The sequence below is a fragment of the Hyla sarda genome, chromosome 1, assembly GCF_029499605.1.
Source record: "Hyla sarda isolate aHylSar1 chromosome 1, aHylSar1.hap1, whole genome shotgun sequence".
NCBI lineage: Eukaryota > Metazoa > Chordata > Amphibia > Anura > Hylidae > Hyla > Hyla sarda.
This window is the reverse complement of record NC_079189.1, coordinates 360254852-360274823: the sequence shown is the minus strand read 5'-3', so window position 1 is coordinate 360274823 and position 19972 is coordinate 360254852. Positions and strand designations below refer to the sequence as shown.

At 41.0% G+C, this 19972-nt stretch overlaps 1 protein-coding gene across 4 annotated transcripts in view; it reads right to left on the bottom strand.

The window, feature by feature from the left end:
* Window positions 1-19972, bottom strand: part of PUM3 (pumilio RNA binding family member 3) — a 133479-nt gene that overhangs the window by 5920 nt on the left and 107587 nt on the right. For all 4 annotated transcript variants that reach the window (XM_056522565.1, XM_056522557.1, XM_056522581.1 and 1 more), the window contains 3 exons: window positions 19168-19248; window positions 6610-6752; window positions 137-359 (listed from right to left, as the gene is read on the bottom strand). In XM_056522565.1, coding sequence (XP_056378540.1) covers window positions 137-359; window positions 6610-6752; window positions 19168-19248 — 447 coding nt within the window. The remainder of the gene's footprint in view (window positions 1-136; window positions 360-6609; window positions 6753-19167; window positions 19249-19972) is intronic.

Sequence of the window (19972 nt, the reverse complement as noted above, 5' to 3'; positions counted from 1 at the left end):
AAGTGTTTTTTGTTTGTTTTTTCCCTTCCTTAAATATATGAGTGGTGATAAATGTACAAAAAACAGTCCAGTTAAAATGTTATGAACAAAAGCAAAAAAAAAAAAAAAAAAAAAACAACAACAACACATTAAATACCTTTCCATCTTTGCCACCAGGTACAAAATCTTCAGCAGCTACACTGGAAATTGCAGACATGATCGGTTGTGTGTCCCCCAGTGCATATAAAAGAGTATTAGTCACCATGGTACACATAGCATTCTGTAACACCAAGTCTTGTATGTTTGATTCCAAATATTTTAGTAATGGTCCAGATACAGCTTCCAGCAGCTCCCGTTGTCGTACTGCAGAATCCTTTTTGCTGTAAGGAAAGGACGACAAAATGAAAAAGTGGAAAGTGCGTAAAAAGGACAAATGTCACTTATCAAATAATACGGTAGCAGAAATTTACTTCTAGCTGGTCATTGTACATTACTCCTACATCTGAGTCCAATAAAGATTATACTTCAAATGGGTATTCCCATCTCACAGTTCCCTTCATTCTCATGATTAGGGGTCCCAGACATCGAAGCCACACTGGTCATAAAATGATGGCAAATAGTAGCAATAGGTCATCACTTTTAAAAGAGACTGAAAAACCTTCAAGAATCACAATGAGTGATGTACTAACTTCATTCAGTTGAAAGTAAGGGGATATGTGGCCTTAACCCCTTAAGGACCAAGCCCATATTGGCCTTAAGGACAAGCTCAATTTTCATTTTTTGCACTTTTGTTTTTCCTCCTCACCAGACTGCTTTCAATTTTGCACCTACCCACATTAGGGCTTGTTTTTTGCGTCACCAATTGTACTTTGTAATGACATCACTTAATTTATAACAAAATCTGTGGCAAAACAAAAAAATATTTATTTGTGGGGTGAAATAAAAAAAAAAAGCCCTTTTGTAAATTTTGGGAGCATCTGTTTTTATGCAATTTTGGAATTTGGCATTTTTTTTACGTGTACACCATGCAATTTTATTATTAAAGGGGTATTCCAGGCCAAAACTTTTTATATATCAACTGGCTCCGGAAAGTTAAACCGATTTGTAAATTACTTCTATTAAAAAATCTTAATTATTCCAATAGTTATTAGCTTCTGAAGTTAAGTTCGTTTTCTGTCTAACCGGGACGTGAAATCATCATTGAGCAGTTAGACAGAAAACTTCAGAAGCTAATAACTATTGGAAGGATTAAGATTTTTTAATAGAAGTAATTTACAAATCTGTTGCCAGTTGATATATATAAAAAAAGGTTTTGCCTGGAATACCCCTTTAATATTATATTTTAAACATTTATGCACACGGCAGTACCACATATGTTTATTTTTTATAACATTTTATTTAATAAATTGGGAAAGGAGGGTGACTCAAACTTTTCTTAGGGACTGTGGGTCTTGGCTGCTGATAGCAGTCGGGACCCACCAGGTATGTAGCGTGCTTCAAACTGCGGTAGCGGGACCAGGGCGCACAGGTACACCCTTGGTTCTTAAGTACCAAGATGCCCTTCGTCTTTAAGAGGTTAAAGGGGTACTCCGACAAAGGATAAAAAATGAAAATTGCTCAGCAGTGTTATTCGTACTTATCTGGCTGCCCATGTTGTTATTAGTACAGTACTACAATCCACTGCTGCAGCATGTCTATAGCTCCCCTGCCTGTAAATGGCTTTTACTTCTGTATTAAGCAGCTGCCCAATATTTTAATTCCCAGCATTCCATGCTGCCTCAGTTCAGTACACTTCATTAAGGCTTCTTTAATTCTAGGCTGAGGAAGGCCCCCTTCACATATCCGTGCTGTTAAAAAAGCACAGGAGAGAAATAAATGAAAGGACCGATCTAATCCATTTAAATAGGACAGCTCACATTCATCTAGCGTCTCAATTTAGATGCCAAATGGTTGGACACGCTACACGGGGGAACCCATCGTACTGTGTTCCCCTGTCCAGCCTGCACAATCAATGAACGCCGGATGCTAAACAACTGATTGCCTTATTGTGGGACACTGCATAACAGTGCTTGTTTACACAGCCAGCAAGCTAATAGTCAGCATCTCCTGCCTGAGTGAGAGGGCTGCAGACAACACAGTATTAATAACTTGGCCTACTTCTTTGAGACCACGCTCACAGAGCACTCCCTCACTTCACCGTAGACAACACATGACATGCACTGGGCACGCCTACACCATGCAGGCCTAACTGGGGGCTTGGATGCCGTCTGAGCTAGTAACATTGTCACATGGTGGGGGCTACTGACGGGAGCAGTGCAGAGATGTAGAGAATAGCTCTAGGCTCCAGAAAGTGGGGAAACAACCAAATACTATCGTATCTATCTATATTTATGATGAAGTAATTACTTTTAATTAAATATAATTTAGCATAATTGGATAACCCCTTTAAGAATCTGAATTCTTATCTTCACTCTACAGTAAATGGTGGCATATTATCAAAACACCCAATGACTACTAAATTGAAGAGTCAATGGTCACCTCACACATGAACTGTACTGAATTGTACAGAACCTAAAAGGGGTCACAGGACTATATAGCGATGCAAAACCTTTTATTGAGACAATGACAGCAAAACCTGCCAAAATATGATCTCTTAGGGTGCATTCACATAACGTTTTTGCTTTAAGGTTTTTATATACGTTTTCTATTTGAAAACCGTATGCAACTGTATAGCAAACTGTATCCATTGACCACAAATACAAAATGTTACACAACTAGATGAATCTGGTTGTGTACGTTTTTTGTACAGGTACAGTTTTGTGCACGGTTCTGTACTGTTCTTTAAACTTTACTCCGCAGCCGCCCGGGACTCTGGCAGCACTGCACTACTACTACTCCTACTCCCATCATGAGACTGTTCCATGATGGGAGTAGTAGTACTGTAGCACTGAGGGATGGCTTCTGCACATCCCCTGGCTGTTGGAGTCTGTAGTGACTTTGCAGTAGCGCTTGTATTACTACTACCACCATGGAACAATGTATTTTCCATGTTGGGGGTAGAAGTACAGGGGCTGAGGTAAAGATCGCACCGGGTCTCCCTCCTGAGACCTACTGCAATTCTAACTTATAAAGCAAGAAAGCGGGCGTCAGGCTCTGCTTCGCTCCCCAGCCGTCCGGTCATGAAAAGAATAGAACATCTCTGAGCTGTAACTTCATATTACCTGATTGGCCGACACAGACTGGCCAATCACAGAACTTGGTGGCAAATTTGAAATTACAGTGATGTTCATTTATTTTACTGGGAGCCGGCCAGCTGGAGAATGGCACGCGATGCCGCCCGCTTGCCCGGCAGGAGACATGCCTCCTCCTCCTACTCCCACCATAGAACAGACTCTGTTCCATGATGGGAGTAGAAGTACAAGCACTACTGCATGTCATAACAGACTCTAGCAGCCGGGGGAAACTACTACCTCCATCATGGAACAGAATCTGTTCCATGATGGGAGTAGTAGGTCCCACTGACTGCGGGAGTCAGAGTGGCTGTTGAATGGCTTTTTCGTGGTTATAAAAACCATATACTGTTTTTATAATACACAATTTTGCATATGGTTTTGTTGTTTTTTTTTTGTTTCTATTTTTGTGGAAAAAAACTGATACAAAACCCTATTACAAAATCATGATGTGTATGTAGCCTTACTTTGGCTCAACAGTAATGTCCTGTGTGTCCTAAGAAGAGAGGTAGGTCATCACATTGGACAGCTTATTTCATTTCTAGCAGGTTTTTCTGTCTATGCAAGTTTTTTGGAGTACTACAATACTTGTTTGACAAACACTTGAGCTTAATGGCAGTGTGCATGGTTTACCATTTGTAGTTACAGTCATGGCTGTAAATATTGGCACCCCTGAAATTTTTCAAGAAAATTAAGTATTTCTCACAGTAAAGGATTGCAGTAACACACGTTTTGCTATACATATGTTTATTCCCTTTGTGTGTATTGAAACAAACCAAAAAAGGGAGGGAAAAAAGCTAATTGGACATAATGTCACACCAAACAAAAAATAACTGAAATCAGGTTGCTTCCTATAACCATCAATAAGCTTCTTACACCTCTCAGCCGGAATGTTGGACCACTCTTCCTTTGCAAACTGCTCCAGGTCTCTCTTATTGGAAGGGCGACTTTTCCCAACAGCATTTTTAAGATCTCTCCACAGGTGTTCAATGGGATTTAGATCTGGACTCATTGCTGCCACTTCAGAACTCTCCAGCGCTTTGTTGCCATCCATTTCTGGGTGCTTTTTGATGTATGTTTGGGGTCATCGTCCTGCTGGAAGACCCAAGAACTTGGACAAAAACTCAGCTTTCTGACACTGGGCTGTACAGTGTGACCCAAAATCCGTTGGTAATCCTCAGATTTCATGATGTCTTGCACACATTCAAGGCACCCACTGCCAGAGGCAGCAAAACAACCCCAAAACATCATTGAACCTCCACCATATTTCACTGTTGGTACTGTTTTCTTTTCTTTGTAGGCCTAATTCCATTTTCGGTAAACAGTAGAATGATGTACTTTACCAAAAAGCTCTATCTTGGTTTCATCTGTCCACAAGATGTTTTCCCAGAAAGATTTTGGCTCACTGAAGTTCATTTTGGCAAAATGTAGTCTTGCTTTTTTACGTCTCAGTGTGCGCAGTGGGGTCCTCCTGGGTCTCCTGCCATAGCATTTCATTTCAATGTTGACGGATAGTTCGCGTTGACACTGATGCTCCCTGAACCTGCAGGACAGCTTGAATATCTTTGGAACTTGTTTGGGGCTGCTTATCCACCATCTGAACTATCCTGCGTAGACTCCTTTCATCAATTTTTCTCTTCCATCCACAACCAGGCAGTTTAGCTACAGTGCCATAGATTGCAAACTTCTTGATAATGTTGCACACTGTGGACAAAGGCTAATCTAGATCTCTGCAGATGGACTTGTAACTGAGATTGTTGATATTTTTCCACAATTTTGGTTCTCAAGTCCTCAGACAGTTCTCTTCTCCTCTTTCTGTTGTCCATGCTTAGTCTGGCACACAGACACACAATGCAAAGAATAAGTGAACTTCTCTCCTTTTTATCTGCTTTTAGGTGTGATTTTTATATTGCCCACACCTGATACTGGCCTCAGGTGAGTTTAAAGGAGCACCACATGCTTAAAATGATCTTATTTTTAAACTATTTTGAAAGCGTGCCAATAATTTTGTCCAGCCCATTTATGGAGTTTGGTGTGACATTGTGTCCAATTTGCTTTTTTCACTCTCTTTTTTGGTTTAGTTCCAATACACAAAAAGGGAATAAACATGTGTATGGCAAAACATGTATTACTGCAATCTTTTTCTGTGAGAAATACTTCATTTTCTAGAAAAATTTCAGGGGTGCCAACTAGAGATGAGTGAATTCACAGTAAATTCGAGTCATCACGAACTTCTCGGCTCGGCAGTTGATGACTTTTCCTGCATAAATTAGTTCAGCTTTCAGGTGCTCCGGTGGGCTGGAAAAGGTGGATACAGTCCTAGGAAAGAGTCTCCTAGGACTGTATCCACCTTTTCCAGCCCACGGGAGCACCTGAAAGCTGAACTAATTTATGGAGGATAAGTCATCAACTGCCGAAGTTCGTGACGAATCGAATTTACTGTAAAATCGCTCATCTCTAGTGCCAACATTTACGGCCATGACTGTACATAGTACAGTGGAAAAAAGACATGTTCAAAAAGTTCAACCAAGGAAGTGATCGGAGCGGGTTCCAGAGGTTGGACCCCCTGATATCTGACACTTTCCCCTATCGTTTGGATAGGGGATAAGTGTTCCTGCACTGCAGTACTCCTTTAAGGTGTATTTGATTATAAAAAATATATATGTGGTGCTGCGGCCATAAAAAAAATGTAAAAACAAAGCAAACACAAACAAACCAAAAAACAACAAAACCCTGCAGCTCCTGTTCAGCTCCATCTGGTTCCCTGATCCTTTGTCTTGTTTCTGCTTAGGCAATCACTGGCCAAGTTGGGACACCACTGCTGTCTAGGAAGCCAGAAGACAACAGAGAATTGGGTAACCCTACTGAGACAAACAGGAGCTGTAGGGAGCTGGGGCTAGGAAAGTAAAGTTCTTATATTTATTTTTTTCTCAGCACCACCAGCATATATATTTTTAAAAGATGCTGCAATACTCCTTTAAGCTATGACTGGGTTAGACATTTAGCTATATACATAATTTTTTTTTTTTTTTTTTACAAAAAGTTACGTGTAGGCACCCAAAATTGTAAATCACTGAGTGGCATTTTCACAAAGAGGGTATAACTGTTTTTTCTACTCCAGATTATATTTGTGTTTTTCAAAAGTAAAAAAAAAAAAAAAAAAGTAGAATGGGAAAAATAAAAGTTTCACCGAACCCCTTGGTTGCAGGCCATAGACATTCTTCTATTGTCTCAAATAGATCTTGGACACACCAAAAGATTATTTTGACCGTTAAGTACCTGGATAAACATGTTCTGTGTAGCCCAAGGCAGATGAGAAACGCTTTACTTGACAAAATACAACACCTCTGCTTTAAAATTGAATATGATGGTCATATAAGAAAACATATAGGATATCTACCTGTGTGCATTGTCATCTCCTTGCTTGAGCAGTTCGATGATCTCAGGTACAAAATGTGCAGAATTGCGCCCACTCAGCAAATACAGCAGAACCTTCCTCCCATATTTGTCTTGTGTTAGCTTTGGCAATGCGCTAATCATTTCCTGTGTAAAGAAAGTACAAGAAATATATTTATCTATGTGGGCCAATGCTGAACCTGAAAGCAAAGTACATGCATCTTTACCAAACAAGAATATTTTCTGTTTAACCACTGCCTACAAAGCAAATCAATAATTCCAATTTATAACTTCAACGCTATGATTAAATATGAATCTGCCTGGCGTAGATGCTCCTGAATTTTTCATGGATCAATGTCTCTCCTGTGGTGAAATGAAGCAGATGCTTCATTGTAATAAACACACAGCAGCAAAAATTAAAAAGTAAAGAGCACATTGGGAACAGTAAACTATTTACTCAAGGGTTATTATTTGGCGGTTTGAGATATTAAATGTGACTACTAAAGATTCATTTTCCAAGTCCGTTATTTCTCCTCCTTTGTTCAGAAGTAGGCCTACAGTTTCTGACATTATGAGGCTAGATTAAAGAAATGCTGCCAATTCTTTACCAATTAATGGAATATGACAACATATGTAACTTAGAAATTCATTTGTAGATTGTGCGTTGCCCCCATGGATATTGTTAATAATAAATATATACAGAAGTTTTATCTAAAGAAGTTCTACAGAGAGTTAATAAAGCAGAAGCAGGGCATGCATGGGTAGAGATTCTTCACCTTTGGGACAAGGCACTTTCATTCTAGTCATTGTTGGGGGTTTCAGCAGTCGGACCGTCACAAATCAGCTAGATATTCCCTATCCAGTGGATAGGTGTTGACTTAACCTTTAACCCCTTAAGGACGCAGCCCATTTTCACCTCTAGGACGAAGCCCTTTTTTTGCAAATCTGACCACTGTCACTTTAAACATTAATAACTCTGGAATAATTTTACTTATCATTCTGATTCTAAGACTGTTTTTTCGTGACATATTCTACTTTAACATAGTGGTAAAATTTTGGTGGTAATTTGCATCCTTTCTTGGCGAAAAATCCCCAAATTTGATGAAAAAATGTAAAATTTAGCATTTTTCTAACTTTGAAGCTCTGTTTGTAAGGAAAATGGACATTCCAAATATTTTTTGGATTCACATATACAATATGTCTATTTTATGTTTGCCTCATAAAATTTACAAGTTTTTACTTTTGTAAGACACCAGAGGGCATCAAAGCTCAGCATCAATTTTCCAATTTTTCACAAAATTTTCAAACTCACTATTTTTCAGGGACCAGTTCAGGTTTGAAGTGGATTTGAAGGGTCTTCATATTAGAAATACCCCATAAATGACCCCATTATAAAAACTGCACCCCCCACAGTATTCAAAATGACATTCAGTAAGTGTTTTAACCCTTTAGGTGTTTCACAGGAAAAGCAGCAAAGTGAAGGAGAAAATTCAAAATATTCATTTTTTATACTCGCATGTTCTTGTAGACCCAATTTTTGAATTTTTACAAGGGGTAAAAGGAGAAAATGTATACTTGTATGTGTAACCCAATTTTTCTCGAGTAAGCACATACGTCATATGTCTTTGTAAAGTGTTCGGCGGGCGCAGTAGAGGGCTCAGAAGCGAAGGAGTGACAAGGGGATTTTGGAGAGTACGTTTTTCTGAAATGGTTTTTTTTTTTGGGGGGGGGGGGGGGGGGGCATATTGCATTTAGGAAGCCCCTATGGTGCCAGAACAGCAAAAAAAAAAAAAAAAAAAAAACACATGGCATACCATTTTGGAAACTAGACCCCTTCAGGAACATAAGGAATAAAGTGAGCCTTAATACCCCACAGGTGTTTCACGACTTTTGCATATGTAAAAAAAAATTTTTTTTTCACTAAAATGTTGGTTTTCCCCCAAATTTAACATTTTTTAAAGGGTTAATAGCAGAAAAGACCCCCCAAAATTAGTAACCCCATCTCTTCTGAGTATGGAAGTACCCCATAAGTGGACCTGAAGTGCACTACGGGCGAACTACAATGCTCAGAAGAGGAGTCATATTTGGCTTTTTGAGAGCAAATTTTGCTCGGGGGCATGTTGCATTTAGGAAGCCCCTCTGGTGCCAGGACAGCAAAAAAAAAAAAAAAAAACACATGGCATACCATTTTGGAAACTAGACCCCCTTGAGGAACATAACAAGGAATAAAGTGAGCCTTAATACCCCACAGGTGTTTCATGACTTTTGTATATGTAAAAAAAAAATGTTTTCACTAAAATGTGGGTTTCCCCCCAAATTTCACATTTTTGCAAGGGTTAATAGCAGAAAAGACCCCCCAAAATTTGTAACCCCATCTCTTCTGAGTATGGAGATACCCCATAAGTGGACCTGAAGTGCACTGCGGGCGAACTACAATGCTCAGAAGAGAAGGCGTCATATTTGCAAATTTTGCTCGGGGAGGGGCATGTTGCATTTAGGAAGCCCCTCTGGTGCCAGGACAGCAAAAAAAAAAAAAAAAAACACATGGCATACCATTTTGGAAACTAGACCCCCTTGAGGAACATAACAAGGAATAAAGTGAGCCTTAATACCCCACAGGTGTTTCATGACTTTTGTATATGTAAAAAAAAAATGTTTTCACTAAAATGTGGGTTTCCCCCCAAATTTCACATTTTTGCAAGGGTTAATAGCAGAAAAGACCCCCCAAAATTTGTAACCCCATCTCTTCTGAGTATGGAGATACCCCATAAGTGGACCTGAAGTGCACTGCGGGCGAACTACAATGCTCAGAAGAGAAGGCGTCATATTTGCAAATTTTGCTCGGGGAGGGGCATGTCGCATTTAGGAAGCCCCTATGGTGCCAGGACAGCGAAAAAAAACCCACATGGCCTACCATTTTGGAAACTAGACCCCTCACAGAATGTAATCCCCCCTGGTGTCTGACAGATCTTTGGAACAGTGGGCTGTGCAACATTTTTCATTTTCACAGATCACTGTTCCAAAGATTCGTCAGACACCTGTGGGGTGTAAATTCTCACTGCATCCCTTGAGGGAGGGGTGTAGTTTTCCAAAATGGGGTCACATGCGGGTGTGTTTTTTTTTTTGCGTTTGTCAGAACCGCTGTAACGATCAGCCACCCCTGTGCAAATCACCTCAAATACATAGACAAAAAGGGAAAGAAAAAATCGGAGTCACTTTTGCAAACAAGTACCGTGTCCGATGGACACAAATTTTATTGAGATGACAATGACAATGCAGAAAAATTAAAACACATATATTGTGAGGAATACAGCACAAAAGGTGATATCACCGGCTCTGCCCACTAAAAATTTATACATGCAATTTTTTGGCTAATTGCCATTGAGACATTTCTCTTTTCACTTGCCTTATCCCCAGGGGTGTTGTCCTTGTATATTTATTTAAATCACCTCAAATGTACATGGTGCACTCTCCCTTCTGGGCCTTGTTGTGCGCCCCCAGAGCACTTTGCGCCCACATATGGGGTATCTCCATACTCGGGAGAAATTGCGTTCCAAATTTTGGGGAGCGTTTTTCCCTTTTACCTCTTGTGAAAATGAAAAGTATAGGGCAACACCAGCATGTTAGTGTAAAAATGTTTATTTTTTTACACTAACATGCTGGTGTAGACCCCAACTGTTCCTTTTCATAAGGGGTAAAAGGAGAAAAAGCCCCTCCAAAATTTGTTAAGCAATTTCTCCCGGGTACGGCGATACCCCAAATGTGACCCTATACTGTTGCCTTGAAATACAACAGGGCTCCAAAGTGAGCGCGCCATGCACATTTGAGGCCTGAATTAGGGACTTGCATAGGGGTGGACATAGGGGTATTCTATGCCAGTGATTTCCAAACAGGGTGCCTCCAGCTGTTGTAAAACTCCCAGCATGCCTAGACAGCCTTATGCTGTTTCTGAATGCTGGGAGTTGTAGTTTTGCAAGATTTAGAGGGGTTCAGGTTGTAAATCACTGTCCAGTGGTCTCTAAACTGTGGCCCTCCAGATGTTGCAAAACTACAACTCGCAGCATGCCCAGACAGCAAACTGCTGTCTGGGCATGCAGAGAGTTGTAGTTTTGCAACATCTGGAGGGCTACAGTTTGAGACCACTGCATTGTGATCTACAACCTGAACCCCTCTAAATATTGAAAAACTACAAGTCCCAGCATGCCCACACAGCAAACAGCTGTCTGGGCATGCTGGGAGTTGTAGATTTGCAACATCTGCAGGGCCACAGTTTAGAGACCACTGTAAACTGTGGCACTCCGGATATTGCTAGGCAACAACTCACCTGGCAGGACCCGGATGAATTGCTGCTGCCACCGCACGCGGGGGATCCCCGCATGGAGGATCGCTCTCCGGGATCCAGGTAAGGGACCTTTGGCGCCGGTCCTTGGACAGTTCCCCTGTTTTGACCGGGGGACCGAACTTTAACCCCCCCCCCCCTCCCCCGGTCTGCTATCGGTCGGTCGCTCGGCCGACCAATAGCAGGGATAGGAGGGGTGGCACCCCTGCCACCAAACTCCTATCCCTTCAGGGTCCCCATTGACCCGTATGACCCCGAATTGCGCAGATCGCAGGTCTGAATTGATCTGTGATTTGCGCCCATCGCGGTCATGGGGGGGGGGGGATAACAGCAGTCATCCCGGCCCGATCACCGCTACCGGTGACGCCATGCTCCTGGAACCCTGCGACGTACATGTACGTCGCCGCGCCATACATGTACGTCACTCGTTGTGAAGGGGTTAAATAACCCTTACCAGTGGATGAGGCGGAGGAAATGGCTGCCTTTTTCAACTCCAAGATTGGTTGTTTCAGTATGTTGGCAAACTATTTGCTACTTTTCGGGGGTTAATTGACTCGATCTTGTGATCAGCTTCCTACCTGGACAACATGATAATTTTTAGCTTGGATTAGAGAATTTGAATGTATAAACTACAAGACGGACTGTATTCTGTAAATGATGCAGACCTGAGCACTAGGGCTACAGGAGGCTAGATACCTTTGGTACATCATTGGGAGAGGGTTAATAAATCCAGACAAAATATAAAAGGCATGCTCGCTTGCTACTATTGTAGATTTGTGCCAAATTTGCCCACAAAAGCAGCTCTGTTGATGGACTAGACCAAAGGCAGGAAGCCAGTGATGACATGGTCCTCAGGGACAGCGGAGGCTTTTCAAAGCCAAAAGTCAGCCTTATGCCAACAGTCAGTGCTAATACTGTGAATAATAGTGTGAGTTTCTGGTCCGGACAGATGCCTTTGATGCAGGTTTGGGGCAGTACTGTCACAAGTTGTGAATGATGAGGACCACCTGGTGATGTTCTTGAGTAGGAAGCAGACTCTGGCATGTGACTGCTTGGTATTCAACTCACTAAAATACAATTCTCTCGGTAGAAGTTTTATAAGCAGACAGGATGGTGCAACAGGATTGCTCGTGATGGGGCGGCAGGTAGACCCTGAATCGTTGCTACATCAAATCTACATTTAAGGCTAAGTTTTCACTTCGTTTTTTTCTGGCCCAAAAAAAAAAAACACAAGAAGAAAACGCCACAGCATGCAGTCGCGATGGAAATTTTTTTTATTTAACTAAATGTATAACTAAATTTTTATAAATTTTTAAACCGGGATCAATTTATATGGGCGGGCAGGGACCTAAAAATGTAGTGTGTGTGTGTTTTTCACATTTGTTTTCTTGATTTTTTAAATTTTTTTTAAGGTAGTATTACTACTCCCAGCATGCAACACACTGTTCCATGATGGGAGTAGTAGTACCTGTACTAATTGGCAGATCGCCCCAGGGGTCCCTTCTGACACCCGTTGCGATCCTCCTGTATAATGCATAGATGCGGGCGGCCGCTCTTCTATGGACCCCTGCACTGATGTATATATACACTAGGGATCGACTGATTATCGGTTTGGCCGATATTATCAGCCGATATTCACGATTCTGGGCGATATCGGAAATAACCTTGCTGATAATCTCCCCCCCCCCGACCCACCGCGCCGCACCCCCCACCGCACCGCCCCGGCCCCATTGCCTCCCCCATCCCCGGGATCCATGCTACTTCTGGCTCCAGCTGCGTTACGCTGTGCGCAATGACGAGAGACGTGACGCAACGTCACCGTCAGCGTGCACAGTGACAGCTCAGGACGCCGCCACCGGAGCCAGATGTAGAGTGGACCCCGGTATGGGGGAGGCAATGGACCGTGGGGGTGCGGCACGGTGCGGGGCGCAGTGGGGGGTATGGCGGGGGGTTGCAAGAGGTCGCGGTGATAGGACTCAGGAGGACCCCCGGACAGGCAGGGGGAGAGAAGCGGGTGGCGGCGGGCCCTATGGCACCGCAAAAGCCGCTGCAGTTCATTGATTTAAAGCGCCCGCTTTAAATCAATGATCTGCAGCAGTGTTGCGGGGGGGGGGGGGGGGGTCGGCGGAATATCGGTATAAGTTATCGGCTATCAGCCCTAACCTCCACAGATTATCGGTATCGGCCCTTAAAAATTGATATCGGTCGATCCCTAATATACACCTATTCATATTTCCCGCAGAGAGCTGTGATTGGCCAGATGGTTTCAGCCAATCACAGCTCTCTGTGGGAAATACCAATAGGTGTACATATACGGCAGTGCAGGGGACCATAGAAGAGCGGCCAGCTGCATCTATAAATTATACAGACGGACCCGGGGCAATCTGTCAATTAGTCAATACAGTGTGTTCCATGCTGGGAGTAGTAGTACTACCTAAAAAACATTTAAAAAAAAATATATATATCTCCATCATTTTTTTGGATCGCAAAAGTCCAAAAAATAATAAAAACCACCTGCAAAAATGCCAAAGTTAAAACCCACATGTTTTTCTTGGCATTTTTTTTTTACTCCCATAGACATCTATTGGAGGAAAATGTTACAATTTCAGGGGGGAAAAAACGCCATGGGCTCAACATGCTGCAACTTTTCAAAACTGCCAAGGAGCTGAAAAATGCCCCCAAAAAAGAGTGAAAAAACTTCAAAAGGATTTAAAAAAAACGCCAAACTAAAAAAGGCACAGTAAAAAAAGAATTTTGTGATTTTTCAATCAATGAAAAAACACACGCAAAAAAGAAGTGAAAACTTAGCCTAAGAACTTAAAAACCCCATGTTTGGCTCTCTTTACAGAAAGGCAAGAAAGCCACATGTGTCTGGTTTGAGAAGCCCCATCATTTGGATGTCGTACTATTTTAATTTACACATAAGACACAGACAATGGTGGTAGCAATAATGTTGGTTTTATTTTAGTTTTTCCGGTGAATTTATTAATGTGGTGCAAGTGTTGGTAAAATTGTGGCCTACATCACCCCTACTTTTTCCAGGTGAAAAGTTGGGTTGTATTGAATACGTTTCATAGATTGGGCCTCCACAACACACCCATCTTGTAGGTTTCAGAATAGTTACCCAATAATGAATTCCTTCCAATGAATGGCTACATTATTACAGATACCAATCAAAAGTGAATGTTTTCTGTCGATCAGTTCCAGTGCGATTGCTTGGTATTTTTATGTCATGTAGATTCAGAGAGCTTTTGTCATTAGTACTAGACTAGCCAGGGCAAGGATTTCATAAACTGCCCACCTTGTGGCGCTGTCTTGTGCGACACTGTTTAGAGTGTACAGACAATGGTGTGACCAAGATAAAACATCCAGCAAAAGGGGTGCAAAAGAGGATGTCAAGCACTGTTCTGATGAACAGGCAGTGCGCAGTCAAAGGAAACTGCAACCAAATACAACATTGGTGCCACTAATGTGTCATTGCTTAGTATGGATGAACTAGAACAGTAGATTACCAGTTTGAGTGCCATTGCTGCCTAAGGTTTTCCTTGCTTCCCTGGTCATTATAGTTATGAGATCTTAAAGTGGTTATCCAGGATGTGTGTGTGTGTGTGTGTGTGTGTGGGGGGGGGGGGGGGGGGGTATTACAACTGGACTCCATTTACTTCAAAGGAACTGAGCAGCAGAACCACACCCAATCTGGAGACAATGAGCGCTTAAAAAAAAAAAAAAAAAAAAAAAAAAAAATTAGATCTGTTTTTCTATTCCTGGATAACCCCTTTAATCCTAAAGAGCATCTCTGGAACCAGGTAGAATGCACTGTGCAGAGCATGTCATTCCTTACCATAGATGGACTATAACAGTAGATGACTAGTCTGAGTGCCACTGCTGTCTGATGTATTTAATTTATTTCCTACTAAATTGTGGGAACCGCAAGAATATATCTAATGTGTGGGAACTGCAAGGAGCTATCCTGTCTAGATGGGCCACTATTTCTACACCTTGTGGACTCAATGGCACCCTGAACTGCTGTGGTACCAAAGGGAGTCCAAAGTAATGCTAGACATGAGTATCTAATGAAGTGGTCATTTAGCTTTGGGTAAAAAACAATTCGCTTTGTGTAGAGAGCAACATAGAAAATCTATTAATATCAATCTTTTTCAGGATTAAAGAGGAACAAAATAGATTATTTTGTTGATATATTCATCAGTGTTACAACCCTATTCACACAATATGCAGTGTGTGAAATCCATTAGCATTAATGACCTAGCAATGCACAGCAGAGGACAAAGCCGCTAAATGTGCTTTTAACTTCTACTCTAATTAGGTTTAGAAGTTATCTATGAAAAAAGGAAATTATTGACTAATAAGAGATCCATAGAACCGAGGAGGCCCCTTTAATAAAGGCGACTTTAATACGATTCTCCACTTTCTATCAACTGGGTTTGTTTAACCCTGGTCTATAGCAGCCATCAGTATGTAATATACTGTAGCTATAACTATAAGGTTAGGGGCTATGGCCATGCTAAACATAATTTCTTGTAATAAAATGTATACATACAAATTCACAGAAGCACAGGCCGTCATTTACAAGGGTTGGGTTGTATTTGTTGTATGTTTAATAATCCATGTGGTTTTTCCCACATGTATTCATTATTATTTGCACTAGTGTGTTTTTTTCCGCCTGACGCTAGATTTTTTGGCACATGCAGAAAAAAAATATTCTAAAAATTGCATTCCAAATGAATAAGTGTACACACATTTTAACTAGGGAACTTAATGTCAAGCAAAATCACTTTCAAAATGGCCAGAAGTGAAGGGATTGGGTAATGTGGTGTTGTACCGTAGGTTTCTTTTTTTCTTTTGTTCCAGACTATCTATTTTGTGGTCAGACACTGTTCCAACAAAATTCTCTTTTTTTAAGTGGTAATCCTTACTAAATATGCAGGTTTCTTAAGCAATTTAGTTGCCACACCCCTTTTGTAGAGTTTTGTTTGATTTTGTGGATTTTTTCAGCACAAGGTTGCGCAGCCATGTCACAAACAGCGTGCGCCCAAAAAAGTCCAACAAAACCTGTTGGAAAGAGCTTACTAAACAAGGTGCCACAGTGTGTGAGATGTGTCGGCCTATCAGCCAATCACACAAACATTGTAAAAGGTCTACTACTTCTAAAAAGACCAGTATCCACAACGAAATGCAGCAGTTAAAGATAAGTAATTCCTAAGTAACAGTAAACAACCCAACGTTACAAATCAGGATAATCTGCAGCTACAAGAAATTTACCAAAATGAGTAATTTGCCATGTTCATTTAGGTATGTAAATGAAGGCAACAGTTTTGCAATGCTTAAAGGACAACTGTAGTGGAACACATATGCCCGTGCCTCAAAAATAAACAAAATAAACGTATACATACCTTCCTACGAGCCCCCGTTGGTCCGGCACAGGCCTCACGGTGCGGCAGTGCTGACCTCATTCCACTTCCTGGAGACGGGGACGCCGCAGAGCCGATGTCCCGCCCCGGCCTGTGATAGGCCGAGCCCACTGTCATGTAAGAAGCCGGTCAGAGCTCCTTACATGAAAGTGGGCTCAGCCTATCACAGGCCAGGGAGGGACATTGCTGCGGCCGGTGATATGCCGACAACTCTGCGGCGTCTCCGTCCCCAGGAAGTGCAATGAGGTCAGCACTGCCGGACTGTGAAGCCTGTGCCGGACTAACGGGGGCTCGTAGGAAGGTATGTATAAGTTTATTTTATTTATTTTTGAGGTACGGGCATATATAAAAGTGTTCCACTACAGTTGTCCTTTAACAGGTTACATGAAGAGACTTTTCCTTGGTAAAGTACCACACTTACTTTGTTTCTAATGAAGCAGACAATGCCCTCCCCCTTCCCTCTCCAGAGACTTGCATGGGCAGCTGTAACTTGATGCTTCAGTGAGCTGAAAAACCTGCTTTAAATCTGACCAACTCTGGGGCCTGTTTTTTTTTTGACACTTTTAAAAAGTGACAAGAAATGTGCACAAAACCTCACATATGCACAAATGTGACTTACGCTAAAAATCTGGCATAAAAGTGTGCTAGTAAATATCCCTACAGCAGATTAAGGCTATGACAGTTTCACTGGTTGAGTGGGTAAATAAATACTCAGATATCTTTAACTAATCTTTGCTTAATCCTAGGTTTCCATTACGGAAATCTTCACCTAGTAACAGTTGTAAAGAGGATTTATTCTTGTGGCAGCTAGGTGCCAGAGGCACTGACCGAACAAAAACAGGGCAATAAGCTCTATTAAATACTAGTGCTCATACGAAAGTCAGTCATATGGTCAGGATAAACTACTATAGTAAGGTTAAGGCAGTGTAAGCATGTCAGCTCCTAAATGGAATATCTCAGCTGATACCACCCCCATAAACTCTTAACACTGCTAGGTAGGTGCCGATAATCCAAGTTTATCTTAGAAAATATCCAAATTCCAAGGGAAAAAAAAAATCTTTTGTTGCTGAGCATTGGACACATTGAATGAGGAGGCTCACCCTAATGCGAATCTGCTATGGCATTTGCCACACATCTGTGGTAAAAATCTGAATGTAAGGCCAGGGGAAAATCCTGAATGTGTGAACATATGTTTACACCCTGGAGCCAGTAAGGAGTGGTTTCAGCTCTGAAGCCTGCAGAATTGTGACTGTAGCTCTGGGAAATGTCACCCTTAAACTAAGCGCTATACATCATGATCTGTAGGAAAAACAAACTGACCCACTATTTTATAGGAGCTCATGCCATGTCAGCCGCTTCTCTGAATCCAGACAGGTCATGCATTAATTCTATAAACTCAAAACATTTTCTCACAAGGTGGAACACCATTTAGTATGGCTTTCTGCTGAAGGGTTTAATTGGAAACCCTAATGTAAAGTGCAATGACGATTGCATTTAATCCTCAGAGGCAGGGTTCTCAGGTTTTCTGTATATTTGTGAGCTACTGCATAGGACCTGGTCCTTCAGTGACTGCCGAGACATTTTGTACACATTACATGGAGTAGGCAGTGGGGACAATGATCTTAGGGTATGAGTGAACACTGCTATAACCCCAAGTGTTTTTTTTTTATGTATGAAACTAGAAATCATAATTTTTTTTAAAATCTGTACACTAATGGTACAATTTGCCCTTTAAGGACGAGTACAGCTGCACTAAAGAGTATTATGGAATTAGGATTATGAAGCGTCACTAAAAGGTCTCATGTTAAACACTAACCTGTTTGTCCTTTGCCTACTTAATGTGCCAACCTGCTACATCAGCTATGTAGCCAAATGCAAGATATACAACTACCAACAGGGCCTTAGCAGGTTCATTCATGTAATGGTTACTTCGAGTTGTGGTACAAAAAGCAGAAATACTGATCCTCAAAGAATGAAGGTATATGAAAGATTAGCCACCAGATGACTTGGGTGTAGAATAGTTATTTATTGTAAGAGTGAAAGCCTGCTAGATTTATCTGGTGCAACAGACCCTATCAAGCAATTGAGATGCAGTGTGCTGGATTATTACCCTGCTACACAACTGCCAGGATTTGTGGCATAAAAGAAGCAGAAAAAGCGCTTTAGTGACCACAATGGGGCATAGAATCTCACAGGATGGGTGCTTTGTGGAAGATCTACTGTCACGTTAGAGAGACGCCATGGACGTGACAAAGTGCGAGCAACACATGGAGTGCACATTTATATTGTTTCATGTCTGGAGCTCTCTCCCCGCCGAAACCAGACAGAAAAAGAATTTAAAAGGCATAATGTTGTCACAACATATAAAGATATTATAAACGTAAAAAAACAAACAAAACAAAAAATTTAAAAAAAATGGAAAAAAATAGGACACTTCTTCTAAATGCATATTTTAGTAAGCTTAAATACAAAGTAATATGTACAAAACTATCTGCCATCTATTAGTTAAGTAAACAAGTCTCTGCACTGCAAAATATATGGAATTCATCCTTTGTAAACTGAGCAAGGGCAGCCAGTTAAGAATTATTATAAACCAACATGGAGGTTCTCTAACCTTTAAGCAATCCAGAATATTAAATATGGGTGACAAATTAAACTGTTATACAGTTGAAGAAATCTGGGCGTGTACTTTGGAAGATTTACCTACTACATATGCTGACTGTACTCTGCAGTGTCTCTAGATCCCAAACATTAAGTAAAAAAAAAAAATAGAAATTACAGGAATGGTACTCACCGAAATGATTATCTGTTTTACAAGCTTTGTATCATCAATACAATCGAACATTGCCAGCAAAACTAGATGAGAAAATTCCCCCTAATGAAAAAAAAGGAACAAATTATGCACAAAATATATACATATGAATAAAATAGTTTATTGCTGTGCAGTCACTTTTGTGTTACAGCATTCTAAGAGCTATGGGGGAAATACAATACATCTTGGTGTGTTGGTTTTTTCCCCTCTGGTTTTTCTTGCGGTGTATTTGACGCATGGTGTAGAAGCATCAGTCATAATGATGACTGGTAATATTGCGCAGATAGACACTTTTTTCCCATGTGCTCAGACTTTGTGGGAATCCATTACGCATTAATTTACGACTTTTTAACAAATGTCAAATGATAAATCGATGACCACTGCATAAAAAAAAAAAAAAAAACTTCTGCAGTACACACAAATGCAGTGGTGTGTAAAATGCTCTATATAAAAAGTCACAAAAAAAGCCCCAGACTTATTTTTGGGGACAATTATACACACAAATAAGGATATAGATGGCGATAAATGCCGACCTATAAGTGTAATTGCCCATTGCCATATAAAGGCATGTTTTCTTTTTCAGTTTTTTTCAGGTATATACTGAATCATGTTTAAATTTTTTGCTAATGCAAAAACACTCTTGGCAGACCTGGAGGCCTTTGCTAGGACTCTGACTGCTATAGAAAATGATGAGGGAGCCCTTAGTAGCTACAGTATCTACTAAATGGGGTTATACAATTTGGATGAGAGGTTTATGTTATGGTGTGCTAAAGAGTTAAAGGAGTAC